Here is a 21,038-nt window from a genome sequence, read left to right as displayed (position 1 = left end):
CCTCCCATGTCCACCTCAACCTGGCAAAGCCTATGCCAGCCCCAAACCCAACCCCTGCTCTCCTGCTCTCCACACCACTGGTGCGGGCAGGGAGAGGGGAAGGAAGGGCAGCTCTGAGATTGTCACCAAATGGTCCTAAGGAAGAAGCCCCAGAGGAGGGGACTTACCTGGCTGGTGGCAGCTGTGGTGTCAGTGGCCGTGCTCTGGCCGCTGCTGTGCTTTCTCTGGCTGCGCTGCTCCTGCGCAAGTTGTGTGAACCCTCGGCTGAGCGTCGGGGAGCTGGCCTCGAGTTCTGGGGGTCAAATTCCTCCTCAGGGATGACCTCCTCGCACCGGGCTCCGCGGAAGCCAGAGCGACACACACAGAGCTGGGGCCGGCTGCAGGAGCCCCTGTTCTGGCACGGCGGCTGGCACACAGCTAGGGAGACAGGGAGAGGGGTGAGGGCAGGGGCAGGGGGCCTGACACCCACTTGTCAGAAGGGCCCCTTGCCTTGTTGTGCTGCTTGGCCTCCTCCACTCAGACAGGAAGCCGTCTGCTGGCCTCCCAAGGCTCCCTGGCCTCCCAAGGCTCCCTCCCCCGCCACCCACAGGCCTCCAGGGAGGTTTGCCTGTCATCTTTGGACAACCAAAGAGGGAATGACCAGAGGTGTGGAGGCGCTCACACCGCCACCCCCAGCAGAATCTCCTGACATTGTGCTCTGCTCTCAAGAGCCCACTTTCTGTTGTCTGTCTCTTTACCATGAAGGCAGAGTTCAGATGTTTTGTTTTGTTCCCTCTGGTAGTTCAAGAACTCGGAATAGAGACTGTCACAGAGTAGACTCTCAATTAATACTGAATGAATGAATGAATGAATGAATGAATGAATGAATGATGAGTCTGTTTCATGGGAAAGGGCTCAACACTGGCCTGAAAGCTGCGGGTTTGAGTTGTTGGTCTCCCATGAGTCATGTGATCTGGACCTCACTGAATCTCAGTTTCTCATGAATCACATGAGGATGGGCTAAGGAGGCTGGGGGATACTGAGAGTCTTCAGCGTGACAGTCCCTCCTCTTCTTCCTCTTTTGAAATCATCTGCTCTGAAGCTCCCACCCTGCTTAGCAAGTGGCAGTACTCCTGACTGGGAGCTGGAAGGAGTCTATCTCCTAGGCCCTGGGTCTAGCCTGGGGATAAAGTGGGGCTGACCTGGACCCCTTCCACCAAGCCAACACTGTGCAGCAGCCACTGGCCACAGGGGCCATGACTTCTCTTCACTGCCCTTCATCACCTTGCAACATCAGAGTCACCTCCAGTAACCAGTAACCAAGGGAGAGTCATATACAAGCACACACTGGAGTGCTGGGCCCTGCTCATCTCTCCCAGGACCTCCCCTGGGAACAGGTGGGAACCCAGGAGAGCACAGTCAGGCTCATGCTGGATCCTCTAAACCCAGTGTCTCCTCCGTCTGTCACTCATTCATTCAACAAATATTTGCTGAGCCCCTACTGTGTGCTAGGCACTACAGACAACGTCTTTGCCCACATGGAGCTTGCAGTCGAGTGAGGACAACCAAGAAGAAACAAGAAAACAGTAGCATAATGTTGTTTCAGGCGGTATCCCGGGTGATGTAGTGGTCTGCGTCCAATCAGGCGCTTTAGATGGAGTGGTCAGAGGAAGCTGCTCTGAAGAGTGAGATGTGACTGGTGCAAAAGAGGTGGACGGGCAAAAATATGGACAGACTCTTTCAGGCAGAGGGATAGGCAAGCGCAAAGCTCTGGAGGCTGCAAGGAACATGGAATGTTCTAGGGGTTGTTCGCGGCCCAGGGAGGCTGGGGTCTGGCGACCAAGTGGGAGGGTATTCAGTGAGGGAAGCAGAGGCAGACTTTGCAGCCCCCACCTAACTCTCTGCCAGGTCCCTGTCACTACACCCCCCTCCCTGGAGACCAGCCCCACAGCCAAGCCAGGGCCAAGGAACACTGCGGAAGGAGGTATGTCCAGGCCAGGTCTCTGCCCGGTTTAGGGAGGGGGTAGAAAGGGAAGGCCTGAGTGGTTTTATGTGGACCACAAACGCTGTATCACGCCTAGTCCCTCAAAGCCACCCCTCTCTGCTGACCAAGACTCAAAGCCTGGTGTGGGCGAGAGGAGGTCATGCAGCAGTCCCCAGTCTAGGTGTTGCTTCCTCCTTTGAGTGGGTGGTCCCTGCCTTTAAGATGGCCTTTCGGAACCAATCTAGCTTCCTCCCTTCCCTTCCTGGGCTCTGAGGACAGCCCACTCTTGACTTTAACATCTTCCGTTCTCTAAAACCCAAGGCTCCAAATTCCTGACTCACGGTGACTCGCTTACTTCTGGTTCTGCCTTACTTGCCAATACATTCTGCAGACAGTTAGCAAGCACCCTCTCGGTCATAGTGGGTGCTGGGGATGCAAAGACAACGAGACTGGTCCTGCGTGGAGGAAGCTCTGCCCTGCGTGGTGGGTTCTCATAACGACAGAAGCCCCTTGCCATGCAGGGAGTTAGGTCCTCAGGCAGAGCAGGGTTGGCACGCTTCGCTTGGTACAACGAACAGCTCATGGAAAATGGGTAGTTGGGGAGGAGGGACTATAAACATGGCATTTAATATGTATATAACATTGTGGTAAATAAAAATCCTAAAAGGGTTCCAAACCAGCCGGTTTGTTGGCGGAAAAACCTCCGTGGGAAGATAACCTTTCTGGATCAGATCTTCTAAGAAAGATTTTCCAGCAAGTTTCAGGTTTGCAGAGGTGCTGAGCCAGCCCTCCCGGACTTCATTTGCATCTGCTCTTGAGTTGTTTTCATAAGTCTCAGCAAGAACTGACTTCCGCACTAAAGTAAACACTTTAGTTTGGGTCTGAGCTGAGCCTCTGCATTATGAGATTGGAGCATAAACTCCTCTCCTCTCTCTCCATTCCCCGCAAATCACCTCAAAATGGCCCCAAATGGTGGCCCCAAGTGCCTATGAAAGGGTACATTCTGACGACAGTTTTTACTGGTCCACCATAAAATAAGGGAAATAAAAACAGTTTCCTGAGCTCTTTGTAATGCCTTTCCCCCCACTTAAAAATGTCTTTAATTTGAAATTATATCATTTCTTCTTCTTCTTCTTCTTCTTCTTCTTCTTCTTCTTCTTCTTCTTCTTCTTCTTCTTCTTCTGGATTTGTTAAAATGTTCTTTTTTAATTAAAGATGGATGGCAAGTGGTAGCTTGTTTTTCTAACACCCTCCAAGTGGAAAGCTGGCTACTGTACTTTGGTGCAGAAGATGTTTTTGGATATTTGACTGGTGCTTGAAATCCAAAAGTTAGGGACACTTTGGGAAGGAGGGGGCAATCATGGTCACGTATCCTTTTGTTTAAAGGAGACTGAAGCAAAACATTCCTCTGTCAAGTGAGCACCTATTTCAAAACTGAAGGATCTGAAAGGAAATCAGCCAACTCAGAATGGCCTATGGCAGCGGCTGCTAAAAGCACGTAAGGGAACGCCGAGGCCCGGGAGAGACAGTTCCATGCGGCGGCGCTGTGGGGACTTTAAGAGGAAAAAACTCCCAAACACAGTGGGCCCAGAAGTCTTTATGTTTTACTTTTAGAGCCTCATCACTTCCATTTTTCCTCAAGAGCAGAGATTGTGCCTTACACTTGAGAAATGGCCCCAGGATGGGGGATGTGGCTTGAGTGAGTCTTCATTGATTGAGTATTGGTGCAATGTTAGGAAGCAGGAAGCCACGATGTCCATGCTTGATTGATTATTGGTGAATGGTTATCAAGCATGATGCCACGATGTCCATGTTTAGCCATCGAGGACACACCCTGGCCCCTCCCTGTTGAAAGCCCGCATCCTCAGACAACCGAAAGGTGATGGATGCTGTTACCAGCCTCCCTGTGCCCACTCGCCCATGCCAGGCCTTGGCCATTCATAATTTGGACTCCTCCATACTCTCCTGGCACTCTCTTCCTCACTGGGGATTGGGCATGTGGAAAGTTTCAGCTTTGGGAGTTCAGCTCTATGGAGTTAGCACCATGCCAAAAGAAAGGGGAACAAAAAGAAAACTCTCAAAATTGCTTTGAAAGTAAGAAAGAGAAGGCATTGCTCCTCCAGCCCCCCGCCTTCTGGCTGTGCCCCTTCTACCTTCACTCTGCTCCAAAACAACCAAGCAGAGGTTTGCTCAGATTTTCCACACAAAACCCCCACCTTTGGGAGGAGACCAAATTTGGAATGGGCAGGCCTGGGGAAGGTTCTGGAAAGCGCTCCCACCATGTGGGCTGCTCCTACCATTCGCTGAGAACCTCTGCGATCAACCACTTGGTAACAGTAAGAACACAGGGGTGGGAGTCAGTGGGATCTAGTTTGACTCCAGCTCAGCCACATCCCAGCTGCGTGACCTTGGGCACGTCTCATCTCACTGAGATTCTCCAACTGGTGCCTCAGTTGTCTCATCCATAAAGTAGGTCTGATAATTCCTGCCTCCAAGAGTTGTGTGAAACTCAATAGAGATCATGGATGGGAAAGTACTTCGTACTCTTGAAACCTGTGCTGTCCAATATTGCGTAACGCTGCAGCCACGAGCTGCATGTGGCTCTTTAAGATGAAATTGGTTAAAATTAAATAACATTCAAAATTCAGCTCAGTTGCACTAGCCACATTTCCAGGGCTCAATGGCCACATGTGGCTCAGGGCCACCGTGTTGAACAGAGGATAGCACATGCCCATCATCGCAGAAAGTTCTATTGGACAGCACTGCAAAGCTTTAAAAATCCACCATAACCCCAATGGGAGCAGCAAGGGGGCTTCTGAACTTCTCTGCCATGACCCTTTTCCCAGAGAAAGGCAATGTCAGCGCAGGCTCTGGTTAGAGAGCTAGACCAAGCCCTGTGGTCCAGAAGGCAGGGCTGTTTTCCAGCTGTTAAATTCAGCCAGTCCCCTCTCTACACCCGCTACCACCTACCAGGGAAGGCTTTTGTCATCAGATCTCTCTCCTGGGCCCAGGGACACCTCCTCCCTCCATCTATAACCCCTTAGGGGAGGCACTGACTTCAGAGTGGTCCCCTCAGGCCTGTGGCCTCCTCCAAGGCCTCCAATGCCACCCCCTCTTGTCTGGAAAATGAACCTCCACTCCAGATCAGACTCTGGGCCCAGACCACCCCCCCACCCACACCTGAAGCTCAGCTGCTCCCCCATTAAACCTCCATCTCCTCTAAAATGTGTGTCAGTGAGCCACTTAGGACCTACCCACAGAGCTACCCTATTCCTCCCTCACAGAAAGGAGACCAGATGTCAGAGGTCCCCAAGGCCATCCTTGTCTGGCTCCCACACCTTAGAATCCACCTGGGGACGCGTCCTCTACACTCCCAAGCTCTGCCCAGGGTCTGTGTCCTCAGGCCCTGACCTCAGGCCCAAGCCCCCAGGCAGTGGGAGAAGTCAGGCCCTGAAGGACGCACCCCGCTCCCACCACAGCTGTGCTGGGGCCGCAGCACAGGATGGCTGGAACAGCACTGGGGCTCAGGGGCCAGCCAAGCGCCCGGCTCCAAAATAGCAGTTGTGTTCACATAAAAGCCTCTAATGAGAGAAAGATGCCGTTCTTGGCCCCTCGCGCGCTCTCTGCAGACGCTGTCTGGCAGGCTGAGCGGGCCTCTACCGTTTGGCAGAGAGAGGGGAGGAAAGGGAGGTGTGAGTCAGACCTTGGCCCCCAGCCCCTCTGCATGGACCGCCCTGCTAATTGCATTAACAAATGCCTCGATGCTGGGCCAGTTGGAGGCCAGGGCCAGGGAGCAGCCCCAATTCCCACGGGCTCTAGCAGGCATGAGGAGGGGGACGACGGGCAGGGCTGTGGCCCCGGGCTGAGGCATGGGTTCGCCTCCAGCTCCTGCTCCAAAGCAGAAGAGTGACTGTCCACCCTGTCACAGCCCCAAGGGCCTTGTCTGGAAGGAGACCATAGTTCCAGAGCGGTCCCTGTAGATGAGAGAAGGGTAGGGTGGGGTGCTGGGACAGCCCCCATCAGGGACGAGCCTGGGGGCCAGTCTTTTCCAGCGGAGCAGCTCCAGGGCACGAAAGAGAGTTGTGTGCAGACAGGGAGCCATCCAGGCCCTTCTACAGCAGCACCAGCTCCGTGCTCAGGGCCCAGGAAGGTCGGAGGGTAGAGCACCATCCCCACTGGCAGCACAGCCCAGGCCAGGGCAGAGTGTGTAGGAGACAGTGGCCTTGCTTGCATTTGAATTCCAACCGTGTGACCTTGGGCGCGTTTCTTCACTCCTGTGAGCCTCAGCATCCTCATCTAGGAAATGGTTGCGCATCCGATATTTACTATTTGCCTAAGATGGTAAGCAAGACAGACACTGTCCTCTTCTTTAGGGACCTTTCAACTTAGAGAGGCTGTCACAAGACAAGCGAGTAAACAAGCAGAAGAACAGAAATCTGGTGGAAACAGTGCTGGGGCGGGAGGTGAGATCCAGAATAATGGGGCTGGTGGGCGAAGGGGGAAGCTCTAGACTGAGTGGTGAGGAGGGGAGATTGAGATGGAGACTGGGAAGACGGCAAGGAGGCAGCCTCATAAAGAGCGGAGGAAAAGCAAACCAAGAGAGCGGCATGTGCAACAGCCCGGAGGTAGCACATTCCATCCAGGAGCCCAGGCTGGATTCGGCGAGTGGGAATGGGGGAGGGGGGTGGTTTGAGTGCTGAGAGACCAGGCTAGCTACACCACAGCAGGAAGGTTCAGAGAGGGATGTTTTACGGAGAAAGAGCCGGAGGGTAAGGTGGGCAGGAGGAAAGCAGTCCACCGGAGGCTGCCATCACCCAGAAGAGGGTGCTGGACTAGAGGGCCCTGGACTAGAGAGGCAGCAGGGGAGGCAGAGAGAAGCAGGCAGGTTCCCCGGAGATTCAGGAAGTAAAACAAACAGGGCTCACCACAGATTGGCTATAAAGCTTGAAGGAGAGGACAGGGTCTCAGAGGGCCCCCAGGTGTCTGGCTTGAGCATTCAGGTAGAGGGCGATGCCTTTCACCAGGGTGGGTCAGACCTGCCAGGGGAGCTGGCTTAAATGGAGGGAAGCCACAAGTTCGTTTTGGACAAGTTGGGGTGGGGATGTCTGGGAGGCATCAAGAGCAGATGTGGAGTAGGCAGCGGGACGAAGGAGTCTGGAGGTCGGAGGAGAGGTCTGGCTGGAGATATATATAAATCTGGGCGTCGTCAGCCCGGAGACGATGTTTACATCCACGGGAATGCATTAGATCATTCCGGGAGCAGTGCAGCGAGAGAGCAACGGAGAGGACCCAGGACTCGGCTCTGGGAAGCCACGTTTAGTTGTTGGGTAGAGAAGCAGCAGCGGGGACACAGGAGGGGCAGGACAGAGAGTGACATGATGGCCACTCACAGGGTGAAGGGATTGAAGTGTTCAGTGTGGCTCCTGGCACAGAGAGCTTTGCACTATCATTGTTGCATGCTAATTATGTGGCATAGTCCCTACGGGTGGTCAGTAGTGGGGAGCAAATAATGCTGGCTGGGCTCCCATGGCCCCCTCTTTGTGTGGGGGACTTGGAAGGTCTGGGGAAAGTCCTGGGGTGGCCCAACATTGAGATGCTGGGTAACGAGAAGCCAGCCAAGGAGGTGAGAAGCAGCAGCTAGGGATGGCAGGAGGAAACTACCAGGTCACCCAGGAGATCATTCACCCACTTGGTCCCTTAACAAACATGAGCCAAGTAGGTAGAGAGGGCCAGCGCCACGCTGCTGTCAACAGGACACAGACCCGGCTTCAGGAGGCCCCTGGTAAGAACATCTTCTAAGTGAGATCTTCAGGAGCTGCACCTGCTCACCAGGAAGATCTAAGGTGCCCATAGGTGGTTGGGGGAGAGATGGATGATGCTCTTGCTGGGACTGCACCCTTCGTGTCAGCTGGATCTCACTGAGGTCATGTGATTATTCCCTGGAGCCACCTCCTACCTTCCTCTCCACCACCCTGGCTCCTGGTGGCTGGTAACCAGTCAGTGAAGAACCTGCCAATCACAACCCTGCTCTGGCCCTTTTCCCGAACGTTTGTTCAGCACTTACCATTATGAGGCCCTGGGCTGATTTCTTTACCTGGATCTCTTTTCTTCCTTCTTATAACTGCTGTAAGTACTGTTCTCATCCCCATTTGACATATGGGGAAACTAAGGCTGAGGGTGGCCAAGCAGTTGCCTGAGATCACCATGCTAGTAAGGGATGAAGCAAAAGTTTGAACTCAAGGCGTCTGGCTCCAAAGTTGGGGTTTTTAACTGTTGGGTTGAGGTCATTATAGGGCTGGGATAAGTGGGCTAAGGAAGCTCCCCCAGTGAACTCAAGGTGAAGCCCAGATCAGAAGGGTTGGAGTCCTTATAGCACTGAGATGTGGACCAGAATGAAAGCCATGCAGAGGCTCTGGACCGAGGAGGCAGGAGCAAATGCCCAGGCCACTCCAGGATCTCCCGAGGGACTCCTGAGCACCGTGGGGAGTGCTCTGGAAGGGCTGATAGACCTGGGCTGCAGGAGGGCTAGAACAGCCCCAGCACAGACCCAGGCTAGGCCCTGTATTATTCAGTACATACTTACTGAGCTTTTACTTTGTGTCCAGTGAACACTTGCTACCGAGCGGCATGCTGGGGGCCAGGAGACACAGTCCTGTTCTCAACATCAAGGCCAAATGTGGATAGAGCACATAGAACATGCCAGGCCTTGAACTGAACATTCGGCGTGAGTTACCTCATTCGTTCCTTAAAACTGTGTGAGGCAGAGACTAATATCAGTCGCATTATACAGGGGAGAAAATGGAGGCACAGGGAGCTTAAGCATCTTGCCTGTAGTCACGTAGCTAAGTAAACCCAGACCGGAAGCACAGTCTCCCGGATCCAGATGAAGACAACAGCTAAACTTCCAGGCTCTGCTGATTCCCAGCCGAAGACTGGGACAAATAGCTAACCTCAAAGGTAAATGGGAACAAAGATCAAATCTAGTTTATAAGGTTGTTGTGAGGATTAAAAATTAATAACATAAAGTCCTGGCTCACACTAAGAGCTACAGAGCTATAATAACAATAATTATTATTATTACTATTAATAATCTCCCCAAAACAACTCCATATAGGTTACTATACCCACTGCATGGATGAGGCTCTTTGGCAAAAGAGGGCCAGTCACTTGCCTGAGGACACAGAGCGGGGATTCGAACCCACCACTCCTTGGATCTGGCACCAGAGTTCGAAGCACACGCTCTTCGTATTAAACCTGGGGTGTGGAAGGAGTGATCCACCTAGGCCCCTCCTCAACAACAGGGACTCCCTCTGCCTCCCCACCCCTAGGACAGCCCCTGCCCCTGGGCAGCTAGGCTGAGATAAATGAGAATTTAAAGATTTCTTCAAATCCTCTTCCCAGTGTGTGTGTGTGTGTGTGTGTGTGTGTGTGTGTGTGTGTGTGTGTGTGTTGGGGTTGTGATGAAGACTGGACAATCTTCCAAAAGCCCTAATTATACACAGGACCCACTTACCCCACACTCTACAGTCCTTCCCCTCAGTTGTGTGGGCCAGGCAGGCCCCAGTCCTCACCCTCCACAAATGCATAAATACATAAACCGCACGGCAGAGCTGGCAAAGCCACAGAAGGACAGGTAGATACCAAGGTGAGAGGAGGCGAGAGGACTCCGCCAAGGTGGAGGGAATAGCTGTGGCTCCAGCAATGGCCACCTACACATACAGTGGCTCCCCGAAGTCCAGTGACTGGGCAGGGGTGACAGAAGGGGCCCGCCAGGGAGGTGGGCTGATGTGTTACCGCAACTTCAGATTCTGTGAGAGGAGGCAAGAGGCAGCAGGGAGTGGCCCCAGGGGCTCGGGCCATCATCCCCTGTGCGTAGGCAGTAGTTGGACCCACAGATATCTCTGGGAAACGCCAGAGGACAGACCGAGTCTCCACACGGTTTTGGGGCTGGCGGGATGTCACACACACGTCCTTGTCAGCCCTCCCACCTGCTGTCCAAGGAGTCACCCCACATGTGTGAAACTTCTAGGACAGTCATGAGCATTCTCCGGGGGCATCGGCAGTCTCTGTTCCAGCCAGAGGGGCAGCTGTGGGGAGGGGAGAGGGAGCCGGAAAACCGTTGGGGGAGGTAGGAGAGCCAGCTGACAGGGTGTGCAGCCAAGAGCCCTACATTCTACAGAGCCCAGGACCCAGTCGTCCAGAGCCAACGCCCATTGTCCACGTGGTTCTCGTTAGGCTCGTTAGCAGAGAAACAGCAACAAGCAAGCAGCACAGGGCCCAGCTAATTAGCACACAGACCTTCAGTGGACAAGCCGACTTCAAGTGGGAAAGGCTGACGCCCACTGGCAATTCCTCCGGGAGAAGTGCCAGCCTGTGTGCGTGGGTCAGGGGGTGGCCAGGGAGCTGCAGGGTGGGAGGGCCCGGGAGGGGAAGTAACAGGAGCTGAGGACCCCCCAGCGGGGAGTGGGGATTGGCAGCATTCTGGGGCAGCCCCCTGCTGGGGCACGAGGGTGTACACACACATTGGTTCTGACAATCTGCAGACTCACCCAACTTCGAGTTGCCAATGTCGAAACTCCAGTTTGGCAGAGACGGATGCTGGAAAATCACGTGCAAGTCAGGAAACTGAGAACTCGGGGGACTGGAGGGCAGAGCAAGGCCCGTGCCCAGACCTCTCGGGTAGCTGGTGAGAAGCCCACCCCCTCTGAAGCCACTCTGCTCCAACTTCAACTCAAACCTCAGCAACACTCTCTGCGAAGCTGGCTAAAGCTTTCCAGCCCTCCTCCCAACTCTGACCCCAGTCCCTTCCAAGGCCTCCCGAGTCTCCCAAGGCCCAGCTACTCAAAGTGTGGTCTCTGGACCAGCAGCAGCAGCATCCCCTGGGAACTGTTAGAAGCACAGACTCTCAGCCCTGCCTGATGTGCTGAATCAGAACCTGCACTTTAATAAGGTCCCAGAGGATTCAGGGGAACAATCAAATTTGAGTTGTCCTCCACCACCCCCCTGCCGCCAAGGCAGATATTCCTATGAGTAACCCCAAACTCTCAGTGTCTTCGGCTCTGGCTCGAATCACCTAGGGTGCTTTTAAAAATAAATATATCAAAAACCAGAGCTTCTGCTGAGCATAAAACTACCTGCTACACACATCCCTGGCTTCTCTGCCCAGGGAAGGCACTGATTTTGAGTCTCAGATCCTCCTCTAATGAGGTGTATGCCCTTGAGCTAGTCACCACTTCTCTGCATCTCACTGTCTTCATCTTTAAAATCATGAGTTACCCCTCTCCCCCCAGCCACAGACAGCCTGTCCTCTGAGAGCCCACACTAACCCAGGGTCTTCGAAAAGGCAGGAATTTCCAGGAAGACAATGTGTCTTGCTGCTTGTTTTTGAATTTGGGGTTTTGATTTCCTTATCTGCAGATCCTTAGAGAGGCCCAAGATTCTGCCTGAGCATCACTGTCTGACTGGGAGAGGTCAAGGCCATGAGGTCGGAGACAGAACCAAGAGCTTGGCCAGCCAGCATCCCCATCCCCACAGGGTGGAAGCAGCCCCATCTTGTCCCTGTCTCACCCCATCTTGGGGGAGGGGGCGTCAGAACCAGAGATGAGGGCCTCCATCAGGCCTGGGAACACGGTAAGTTTTGTCAGGCACCTGGATACCCTCACACTGCAAAGGGCCCAGGGGTTTGTCCTTGGGCGGGAAGGGGTGCTGGTGAGACTGAGGCCTTGCAGCCAGGTTTAGGGCCTGCTGGTGGCAGCTCCAGGAGGGACAGTTGCGGGGAGATCCTGGAAATGCCATACAGATGTGGGGAGCTGATGAAAGCTTAAGAGGGGCCCTGGGTGTGAGAGAGAAAGATCCCAGGGGCTTCCTGAAACCCACACATCTGTCATTATATGTGGGGATTCCAAACTCCAGAAGGCCCCAGCCTCAGTTGGTGTTTACAGGGAACAAAATTCCATAAAGAAGAGTGTGGGGTTTTGGAGTCAGACTGCCTGGATCCAGCCCTCGCTCCAGCACTTGGGGTAGAATATCCTTGGCCATGTTTCCCAACTAACTTGAGTGGCTTAATTAAAATAATATATGTGAAGAGCTTAGCACAGGGTTGGGAACATAGTAAATCCCAAGCTATTAGCTAGTAGTGCAGTAGTAGTAGCAGCAGGAGTGGTAGCAGTTGTGATAGTAATAGTGGTAGTAGTGGTAGTAGTGGTCGTAATAGCAGCAGTGATGGTGGTGGTAGTGGTAGTAATGGCAGTAGTAGTTCATTGTCTTCCCCACACAGATGTAGAAAGTGAGGCCCAGAAAGTAAGGTATTTTGCCAGGAGGGTGTAGTGATTAAGAAAAGGGACCCTGGCCTGGCTGACGTGGCTCAGTGGTTGATTGTGGACCTAATAAACCAGAAGGTCATGGTTCAATTCCCAGTCAGGGCACATGCTCAGGTTGCCGGCTCAATCCCCAGAGTGGGGCATGCAGTAGGCAGCTGATCAATGATTCTCTCTCATCATTGATGTCTCTCTCTCTCTCTCTCTCTCTCTCTCTCTCTCTCTTCCTCTCTCTCTCTCTGGCTCTCTCTCTCCCTCTCTCATTACCTCTCTGAAATCAATAAAAAAAACAATAAAATTTTTTTAAGAAAAGTGACCCTGGAGTTCAAATCCTACCATTTCCAGGTCATGTGACCTTGAGCAAGTGACCTGTCTATGCCTCAGTTTTCTCATCTGCCTAACGGTACTACCCACCGCAGGGGAATGTAACTGCACCATGCACAAAGTGAGCACTGCCTGGGTATTGGCTCTTGCCCTTGTTACTGCCTCTGACACCATCAGTGGAGGCTTGGGTGCAGGCTGCCTGGCTCCTCCTGCCTCACTCCCTGGTTCCCACCTAACTAAGAAGACTACTCTCTTTTCTTTTCTTTCACCTGGGCCAGCCTGCCGGGCCCAGAGCAGTCCAAAGGAAGACTGCTCCAGACACGGGATCAGAGCCACATCGGACCATGTGGCAGGATGCCGGACAGAGGCCAGGGCCAGAGGGTGGATTCCCATAGGACACAGCGTGAATGGTGCCCGGGAAATGTGCAATGCAGAGGCTCTGGGGCCAGCCACATCCTACAACCACAGGGGGGTGGGCGCTTCAGGAACCCTGCGGGCACTGCCAGTGAGGCACCCACACAGTGGGACAGCAGGAGGGGAATGTAGGAAGCTTAAAAAACCTAAGTGGGGCTTTTATTTGAGAACTTGTTTTCAGCCTGAGGCATTTTATAATCTCCTCCCTTCCAGGGCACGTTGCCTCCCGAGAGGAGCGCCACTGGGGAAGACACTCCAGGTCTGGAGCCCCCATGCTCGAAGGAGAGAGAAGGAGAAGGGTAGGTGGGGAGGAGGCACTCACGTTTGATACAGTGGTTGGTGCTGTTTGCTGTTGTCCATCCCGGGCAGCACTTTCCCCCGCAGACGTTCCTCCTGTGGAGTTACCAAAACGGGGTCAGGTATAAGGATGCTCAGAGAGGGACTATTCACACAGCCCCGCTCTTGGTCCTGCCCTCTGCAGAACACTTATCAGGCTGTGCAGACTGTCCCCCTTACCTAGGGAGGCCGGCTGGCCTGGGGCAAGCCCTTTGGGATCCTGCAGATCTAATATTAAATCCCGACTGTCATTCTCTGCATGACTTTGGGGAACCTCACTCTCTCTATCTGTACAATCCAGAGCCCACTGGGTCAATAATGACAGTGATCATGACGATGATCAAAAAGCAAGTCCAGAGAGGTTCAGTCACCTGCCAGGGCTAAACAGTAAGTGAGAGCCAGAGCCAGAGCCAGATTCAAACCTGAGTTGGCCCAACTCTAAGTCATGCTCCAACTTCACATTGCCTCTCACCAAAAAATAAGCACCACAGTCCTTGCCCAACAAATGCTGACAACCCCAGGGGAGCAGGAAGACACACATAAAACTGTCTGAAGGACATACATATGCATCACCTGCCCACAAATGCACACTGGGGGGAGCCTTGGCCCGCCGGCAGGCTTACACAGTAAGACTGAGCCCTGGGCCCTAGCATTTCTATTTCAGCAGGGCTTGTGAGGGGGCCAGCTGCTAGGAAGGTGGGGCTGGGGACTTGGGTTAAGCAGCCTCTGCTTAAGGAGCACTCTGTCTTAACTTGGGCAGGCCGATGGAACTTACTTTATGGGACACCGTCCTTCTCCCAGCTCCTCTTTGGTGCTGGCCCTGGGGCCACCCATAGGAAACACTGGCCTGCACTAACCACTGGGGAACTCACCCAACTCACCCGAGCTTTGCTTTCAGTGAAGGCCCCCTGCAGCACCAGCAGGTGTCACCAGCCCTGACTCTCCATCTAAAGACCCAAATGCCCGGATCTGGGTGATTTCCCTAGAGGGGCTCTTCCTGGGGAAGACCTCTGGGAGCCTGACTCCTTGGCTCAGGCTGAGCCTGGGCCTGGCTTCCTGGACCCCATCATTAGCATCAGAAATCGTCTACCGAGCACTCACTGAAACTCAGGGTGAGCGTGGTGGCCAAGGCACAGAGCCGGAGAGTCAAGGCGAGGGACAGAGCAGGGGGCCGTCCCTGTGACCTCTGTGGCCAGCATGGTGAGCATCTGCTCCCACTTAGGAATTTGTTTGACATTTGAGTGGACCCCAAGGCTTGTGTGGTTTTGGAACCTTCCAAAACATTCAAAATAGATTCCTGCAGCTTGGAAAAGCTGAGGTTCATTCCTGGCCCTTTGGCCCAACCTCCAGGGAGCTCCCAGAATGTCCTCCCAGCCAAGGGCTGTGCTATTCCGCCACCTCGAAGCCTTCAGCAGCTTCCTGGCTCCATGATGGCCTCCTCCCCATCAGGGCCCAGGCACCCGGTTCGGGGGAGGGGGCTAGTTCTCATACCCAGGGTTTCTGAATGTGTACCCTGGTAGAAGGGGGCAACTACCCACCAATTTGTAAGTCATTACCCCTTGTTGAGCAATGGTGCTGCATATTGGGCTAATGTGCCATTAGCAGCTTTGATAAAGGCCCAGGAAGACTTCAAAAGGAAACAGGCTGCATTCCCTGGGAGTTTTCTAAGAACTAGGGCCTCTGGGAGCCCAGATAGCATGAACTGAGGGGCCTGCCTGGCCGGGCGGTCATGGCATGGAGCCCTGACCACGGAGGCCCCCTGAGCCAGCTGTCACCTCAGGATGGCTTTGCAGCTGACTGTAGGAGGGCAGCAGAGGAGTCTCCCTTGCCTGCCCATGGTGGAACCCTCAGGGCCATCGGGAGGGTTCCAGAATCAAAGGCTGCCAGGCAGTGGGGATGGGAGGAGCAGTTTGAGACTGGAAAGGTACTCAAGAGGGATTCGGGTTCTCCATGAGGGCCTCTGAGGTCCTTTATAGGCCAGTATTGGAGTCTTGAGTAGAGGCCCAGGGAGGTGGCCATTCAATGGGCTCTGCCCAGCTAGTGAGAGCAAATGAGCCTGACTAGTTGGAGTATATGACTCAGTGGTCTGACTTCCCGGGAAGTCCCCCTTAGCGATCATAAGAGCCCAACCTTCCAGGTGACACCACTCAGCAAACATTAGCCCAATATGCAGCATCATTGCTCAACACTTGGGGGCACTTCCGGCTAACAGCTTGGGACAGTTGCTGTTCCACCTGGAACAAATCTGACCAGACTAATCCTTTGTTAAAAACCTCCCATGGTTCTCTATTGGCCTCTACAAAGCTAACCAGGCCCCCACCTGCCTCTGCAGTCTAATTGTCTCCATCACCTCTCCCTTGTCTCCATGACATCCATAACCAAGGCTGTGATCCTCCGAGGACAGAAAGACTATCATCTGCCAATTGCACTCTCTGTGGTCACATTTTGATGCCTTTGCTTAAGCTGCTCTCTGCCTAGAATGCCTTCCTTCTCTCCTTTGGCAATTAAAATCCTTTGCACTCCAAGACTTCCAAATCAAATGTTACCTCCTTTGTGTGAAACCTCCCCTGACATCTACCCAGCCTTCCCCATTCTCCATTTCCTGTGCTCTTTTAGTACTGATTGTCTCAGGATGTTGGTTTTATTTGACTACCTTGAGGGCTCTTTCTTATTCCTCTTTGTGCTTCTAGAGTCTAACACAGTGCCTGACACGTGTGATACATTTAATACGTCCTTGTTTCACTTCATCTAGTGTTTCCCAAAAAGCAGACGAGTTTTAGGTTTCCACAATCACAGCATTCAACAATTCTGAGTCACCTGGTGAGAAAGTGATTCCCATTTCAGTGATTTTTCTAGCCTGATTAGGTCAGTGAAAAAAATCTGCCTGAGGCTGAGTCCTTCCCCCAACACTTGCCTGTCCCCCTTTTAACAGGGAGAACACACCACAGGGTTGAGCTTCTTAAGATAATGATGTCTGACTAGAATATGAGAACATTTTATTTTCATTTCAATTTTCCTACAGTTATCTTCTCTTCATGACGAGTGGTACTATTTTCAACTTATGATAGTGATACCAAGTTTCCTTGAAAATGAATTTATTTATGTAGAAAAATGAGTCAAGCACTGTTTGTAATAGCAAAAAAAAAAAAAATAAAAAAAAATCTAAATGTCCCAAAACAGGAGAATGGATAAATAAACTGTGGTATATTCAGAGAGTGGAATAATATACAACAGTTCAAATGAATATAAACTTGGATTAATTATATTAACATCTTTAAATCTCAAAACTCTAATGAGGAGGAGGGAAGCAACTTGTAGAAGGATAATACAGCATGGCATCACTTATCTATGTTTAAAATGTGCAAAAGAAATTGTTATTTTGTGGATGCATGCATCTGCAGTAATAGTATAAAAACATACATTGGAATCATAAGTAAATTTAGGGTAGAGCTGGAGGCAAATTTATAGAAGAAATGTCAACTAAAAAAATCAGAAGCAAACTGTGCCAAAATATTAAGGTTTGATAAAGCTGGGTTGTGAGTTATATTATATCTAACACCTTTTTGTGTGTTTGTACAAAACTTCATAATATAAAATACTTTAAAATAAGTAAAACACAAAATCCTGTTATTTTAACAGTCTATAAATTTAAAGAAAAATAATAAAGCAAGAGATAAAAGAGGAAAGTATTATGAAGGCATTATGCCTTGAGGCTAGTTCATGAAACTCTGAATGTTGAGAAACAATGGCTTCAAAAATCCCCCGTAGACTGTAAATTTCATTAGTGCAGGAATTGTGTCTGCCCTGCCTTGTTGTGGCAATAAATCCTCACTACATTGCAAGTTCCATGAAGACAAAGGCTGGATTGGCCATTGCTGTATCCCCACCATCCAGCACAGTGCCTGGCATATAGGAGGCCTTCCAAATATTTGTTGAATGAATGAATGAATGAATGAATGATCTCGATCCCCAGCAGTAGTAATGTTATTCCAATCTTCACCAGCAGGTGGCACTTGATCCTTGGCCCTAAGGAGCCCACAAGAAATTGCCAGAGAGGTCAGCCTGGCCAGGAGCCATTAACCAGAATAGACCTGGGTAGAGAAAGCCCATTAACAAGCCTGCCACTCAACCAACCCCACCCCCCAACTGACTTGGAGTGGCTGGCTGGAGTGCCAGAGGAACTCACCCTTTATCAAAGCTGCAGAAAATAACCTGGGGAAGGAGCCAAACCCGGCATGTGATATCCTGTCTCCATCTGCATACAGCAGGTGCTTGTGGGTGGCACCCAGCCCATGTTCTTACACACCTGTGCACATCTGTGCACGGCCTTATTGCGGTGACAATCTGCTTTGCTCATCACTACCTCATTTCATGACTTCTAATAGTTCACCTTCCCGCCCCTACCCTCTGCTACCCCACTTTCCCCCTAACCCTCACCTAAATGCCTGTAGTATAAGCTCCTCCATGATCTGGCCTAACCTGTGCTCCCAGCCTCACCCCATGGCTCCACTGTAGTCCTGCCTCTAGGCCAATGCCAACAGTGAGAAGCCCTTGTCCTTGGGCAGGGCTTCACCTCTAGGCCCCACTCCTGCCACCTCCCCTCTGCCTCCCCACACGCCGCCCATCGAGCACCGGGGACTCCAGCTCACAGGGCCTCCTTGTCCTCTGAGCTCCTCAGCCACAACTGTCCCGTTCCTTTATACTTAGCATGAAGCTTCTGGTACTAAAAAGCACACTCCTGGTACATATCTGTTCATTTCTCCAACCGATGATACGTGATTGAGTTGCTCTCCCAGCAGGAACAATGCCTTTTTCTCTGGAACCCATCCCCTATCCCATGCTCCCCACACTTGCTTTTGGGCAGCATGTATTCACTTGCACGGGTCAGGAAAAGGAAGAAAACAACGGAAACACGGAAGGTGCTTCATTAACCATCGTTGACTGATTCTGTGTGTAAGTGACTTGGCAGTCATGGGTCTGCTGCCCGCCGGCTTTAAACTTGGCCTTCCCCGGGCAGCAGGGAGTTCATTCACTCATTCAACAGGCACTTAATGAGCACCACATATACCCAGCACGCTTCTAGGCAATGGCAACACGGCGATGAACCTAACAAAGCCTGTTTTCATAGAACTTACATTGGCATGAAACACAAACAGATACATAATATGTCACATGAGAATACGTGCTATGAAGAAACATAAAGCAGGGCAAAGGGGGCGGGGGGGAGGCAGGAGTAGAGCAGAGATCTGAAAGAAGCAAGGGAGTCCTGCCGAAGCGTGGGAGAAGAGTGTGCAGCCAAGGAAAACAGCCAGGGCAAAGGCCCTCGGCAGGTCCTGGGGATGGAACTGGGGGTACAAGCCCTCCCTGCTGAGCTCCAGGACTAACCCAATGGGTCCATCGGGCCCAGGCCCAAAGGGCTGCCCGGGTCCCTCCCCACCAGCCCTGCATTGCCCGAGGCTTTCTGCCCTCCGTCCTGGAGACACCTGATACACCCAGGCAAGGCCCAGCGCCTGGCAGCCAGGATGACCCGCCCGACTGAGGAGCCGCCCCACGCTGCGAGGGCGCCCCCCGGCGGGCAGTGGGTGGTGCCTGGGGAGAGGTGGGAAGAACCTTAGCCCTGCAAAGTGGCAGACACACAGACCCGTTCCCCCAGGTCACCGCTGTGCCGCAGCCACCCCGGGGCGGGTTTCCTACCCAAAGTGCCCCCCGAGCCAACGCCCATTCCCACGTCCAACCACCCGTGTACCCAGGCCAACCTGCGCCCAACCCAAACATGGGTCCCCATGCGCAGGTTTCGCTGCCAGCCCCCTTCGCAGAGATGCATCTGTCTTCACACTCTGGAGCCCCCCCACCCCACCCCCCGCCCCTTATCCTCCACCCACCTGCGCTCTGTGCCCGCTCAGCCCCCCTGGATCTGAGGCACCTGGGATGCCCAGTCTGCTTCCCGCACCCCAGCAGCACAGGTTGGCTGAGGGCGGGCCAGTGAAGAGGCGCATTAGGAAAGGATTTAACGTCGGGTCTCGGCGAGCCGGTACGAAAGAGTGAGGACTGTGTTTCTCGTTCCCCTCAACTTTTGGAAAGCGGGTCAGACTCCAGGCCCCGGCTCGTGCTGGTTCCCCGCAGCACTGAGCTCAGAGGGACGGGGAGACAGCCCGGCACCCTCTCCTCTCGCCTGCACATCCCTCCAGGAATGAGCGCACAGCCCCAGCCCTCGTCCCCCAGCCCCCCACGCTTTCTCCTCTAGTGCTCACCCCGTGAGCCGCCCTCGTGGCGGGGTTGGGGGCGCAGCCCGGGGCCGCTGCAGGGTCCCGAAGCGCGGGAGAGCCGAGGCCGCCCTTGCCCGGGGCGCGGGCTGCTGCTGGCCCCGGCGACTGCCTCTCCAGGTCTGCGCAGGTGGCCGGACTCGCTGCGGCTGCTGCGCTCGGGGCGGCCTCCTGGCCTCGGCCTCGGCGGGCCTCCAGGGGCTCCCCCAGCCGGGTTGGGCCCGCTCCGCGGGCGGGGAGCCCGGGACGGGCGCGTCCTGCTCCCGGAACAGACTGTACACCTTGGCTGCAGCCGCTGCGTGGCGGCTGCCCGCCGGGCGCCACAGCCGACTCGCGTCCCTGCCAACCGGCTCGAATCGTCCCACCGGGTCCCTCTGAGCGCGACCCGTGCCCACGAAGAGAGCCAGGGTGAGCGGCAGGAAGCTCCTCCAGGGGTTCCACCGGGTGCGCACGGGGCAGGGGGCTGGGGCCGGCGGCCTCATGGCGCCGGGGGCCACCGCAGAGCCGTGCGCGCGGGGCGAGTCCGGGGCTGGCAGTCGGTTCCCCGGGCCGCCGGCGGGCTGCGCTCGGGTCCCCTTCGGGCGGCCCGCTTCTCTTCGTCTGGGGGGCCCCCGAGGGCTGGGCGGGAGAGCGGCCCGGGCTGCGCGCCCTGCGCCCGGCGTCCGCGCTGGGTCCCCAGCTAGAAGCGCACGGCTGCTGCACCTTCGCGCCTTCTCCCTCTTGCTGTAGCCTTCCGAAGGGGAACTGGAAGGTTTTTATTTTTGGAAACCTCTCCCTGATTTTTCGTCTCTTTTATCCACACCATGCCCCCTCCTCGGAGGGACAGCTCAGCCCCCCTCATTACGGGAGAGGGAGAGAGGAATTCCAGCAACACCCACTTTGGCACCGCGAAGCGAGCGGGCGGCGAGGGGGGTTAACCCATGAGTAGCTGGGGGGTGGCTCAGGGCTGACCCGAGGGCTGGTACGGGAGGTGCCGCCTGCAGTAACAGCGGCACCGGAGCTACCTTTCTCCTGTCCTGGGCAAGCTCGAGCTGCTGACCGGTCCCGAATTTATCTCCCGCCCCTGCCCTCAGAGGCAAACTCTGGGTTGGGTGGCCAGGGCTGCAGCCTCGGAGGCCTGAAGGAGACCGGGAGAGGTACCAAGAGCGGCGTGACAGGATCAGGACCGTAGGGACCGACGTCCGGGCCCTTCGCCTCTCGCCCCGGCCACTGGGGGCGTCCGCCGGGGTGCAGGCTAGAGCTGGGACAGCGCGGGCGAGCGCTGGAAGGTCGCCTGGGGAGGCGCGCGCCCTCTAGTGGAGTTGGCCGCGTCCTTGGCCATCCTGCAGCTTATAGAGCGACCTGCGGCTGCCAAGACACCTTGGCTCCCTGTTCTTGTCCCCTTTCTGTTGAGTCAAAGTCAAGCCTGATGGCAGGTCCTAG

General features: G+C 54.1%; 1 protein-coding gene across 1 annotated transcript in view; it reads right to left on the bottom strand.

The window, feature by feature from the left end:
- The window catches only part of LTBP2 (latent transforming growth factor beta binding protein 2), a 94,489-nt gene extending 74,068 nt beyond the window's left edge, over window positions 1-20,421 (bottom strand). Inside the window, 5 exon segments of the mRNA XM_054715918.1 lie at window positions 168-417; window positions 13,340-13,410; window positions 19,605-20,117; window positions 20,119-20,372; window positions 20,374-20,421. Of these exon segments, the coding sequence (XP_054571893.1) occupies window positions 168-417; window positions 13,340-13,410; window positions 19,605-20,117; window positions 20,119-20,372; window positions 20,374-20,421 (1,136 nt within the window).
- Window positions 20,422-21,038: the final 617 nt, after the last annotated feature.

This window comes from Eptesicus fuscus, chromosome 5 (assembly GCF_027574615.1).
Source record: "Eptesicus fuscus isolate TK198812 chromosome 5, DD_ASM_mEF_20220401, whole genome shotgun sequence".
In the NCBI taxonomy this organism is placed as follows: domain Eukaryota; kingdom Metazoa; phylum Chordata; class Mammalia; order Chiroptera; family Vespertilionidae; genus Eptesicus; species Eptesicus fuscus.
The sequence above is the reverse complement of the archived record's forward strand: the minus strand, read 5'-3'. Positions and strand labels throughout refer to the sequence as shown.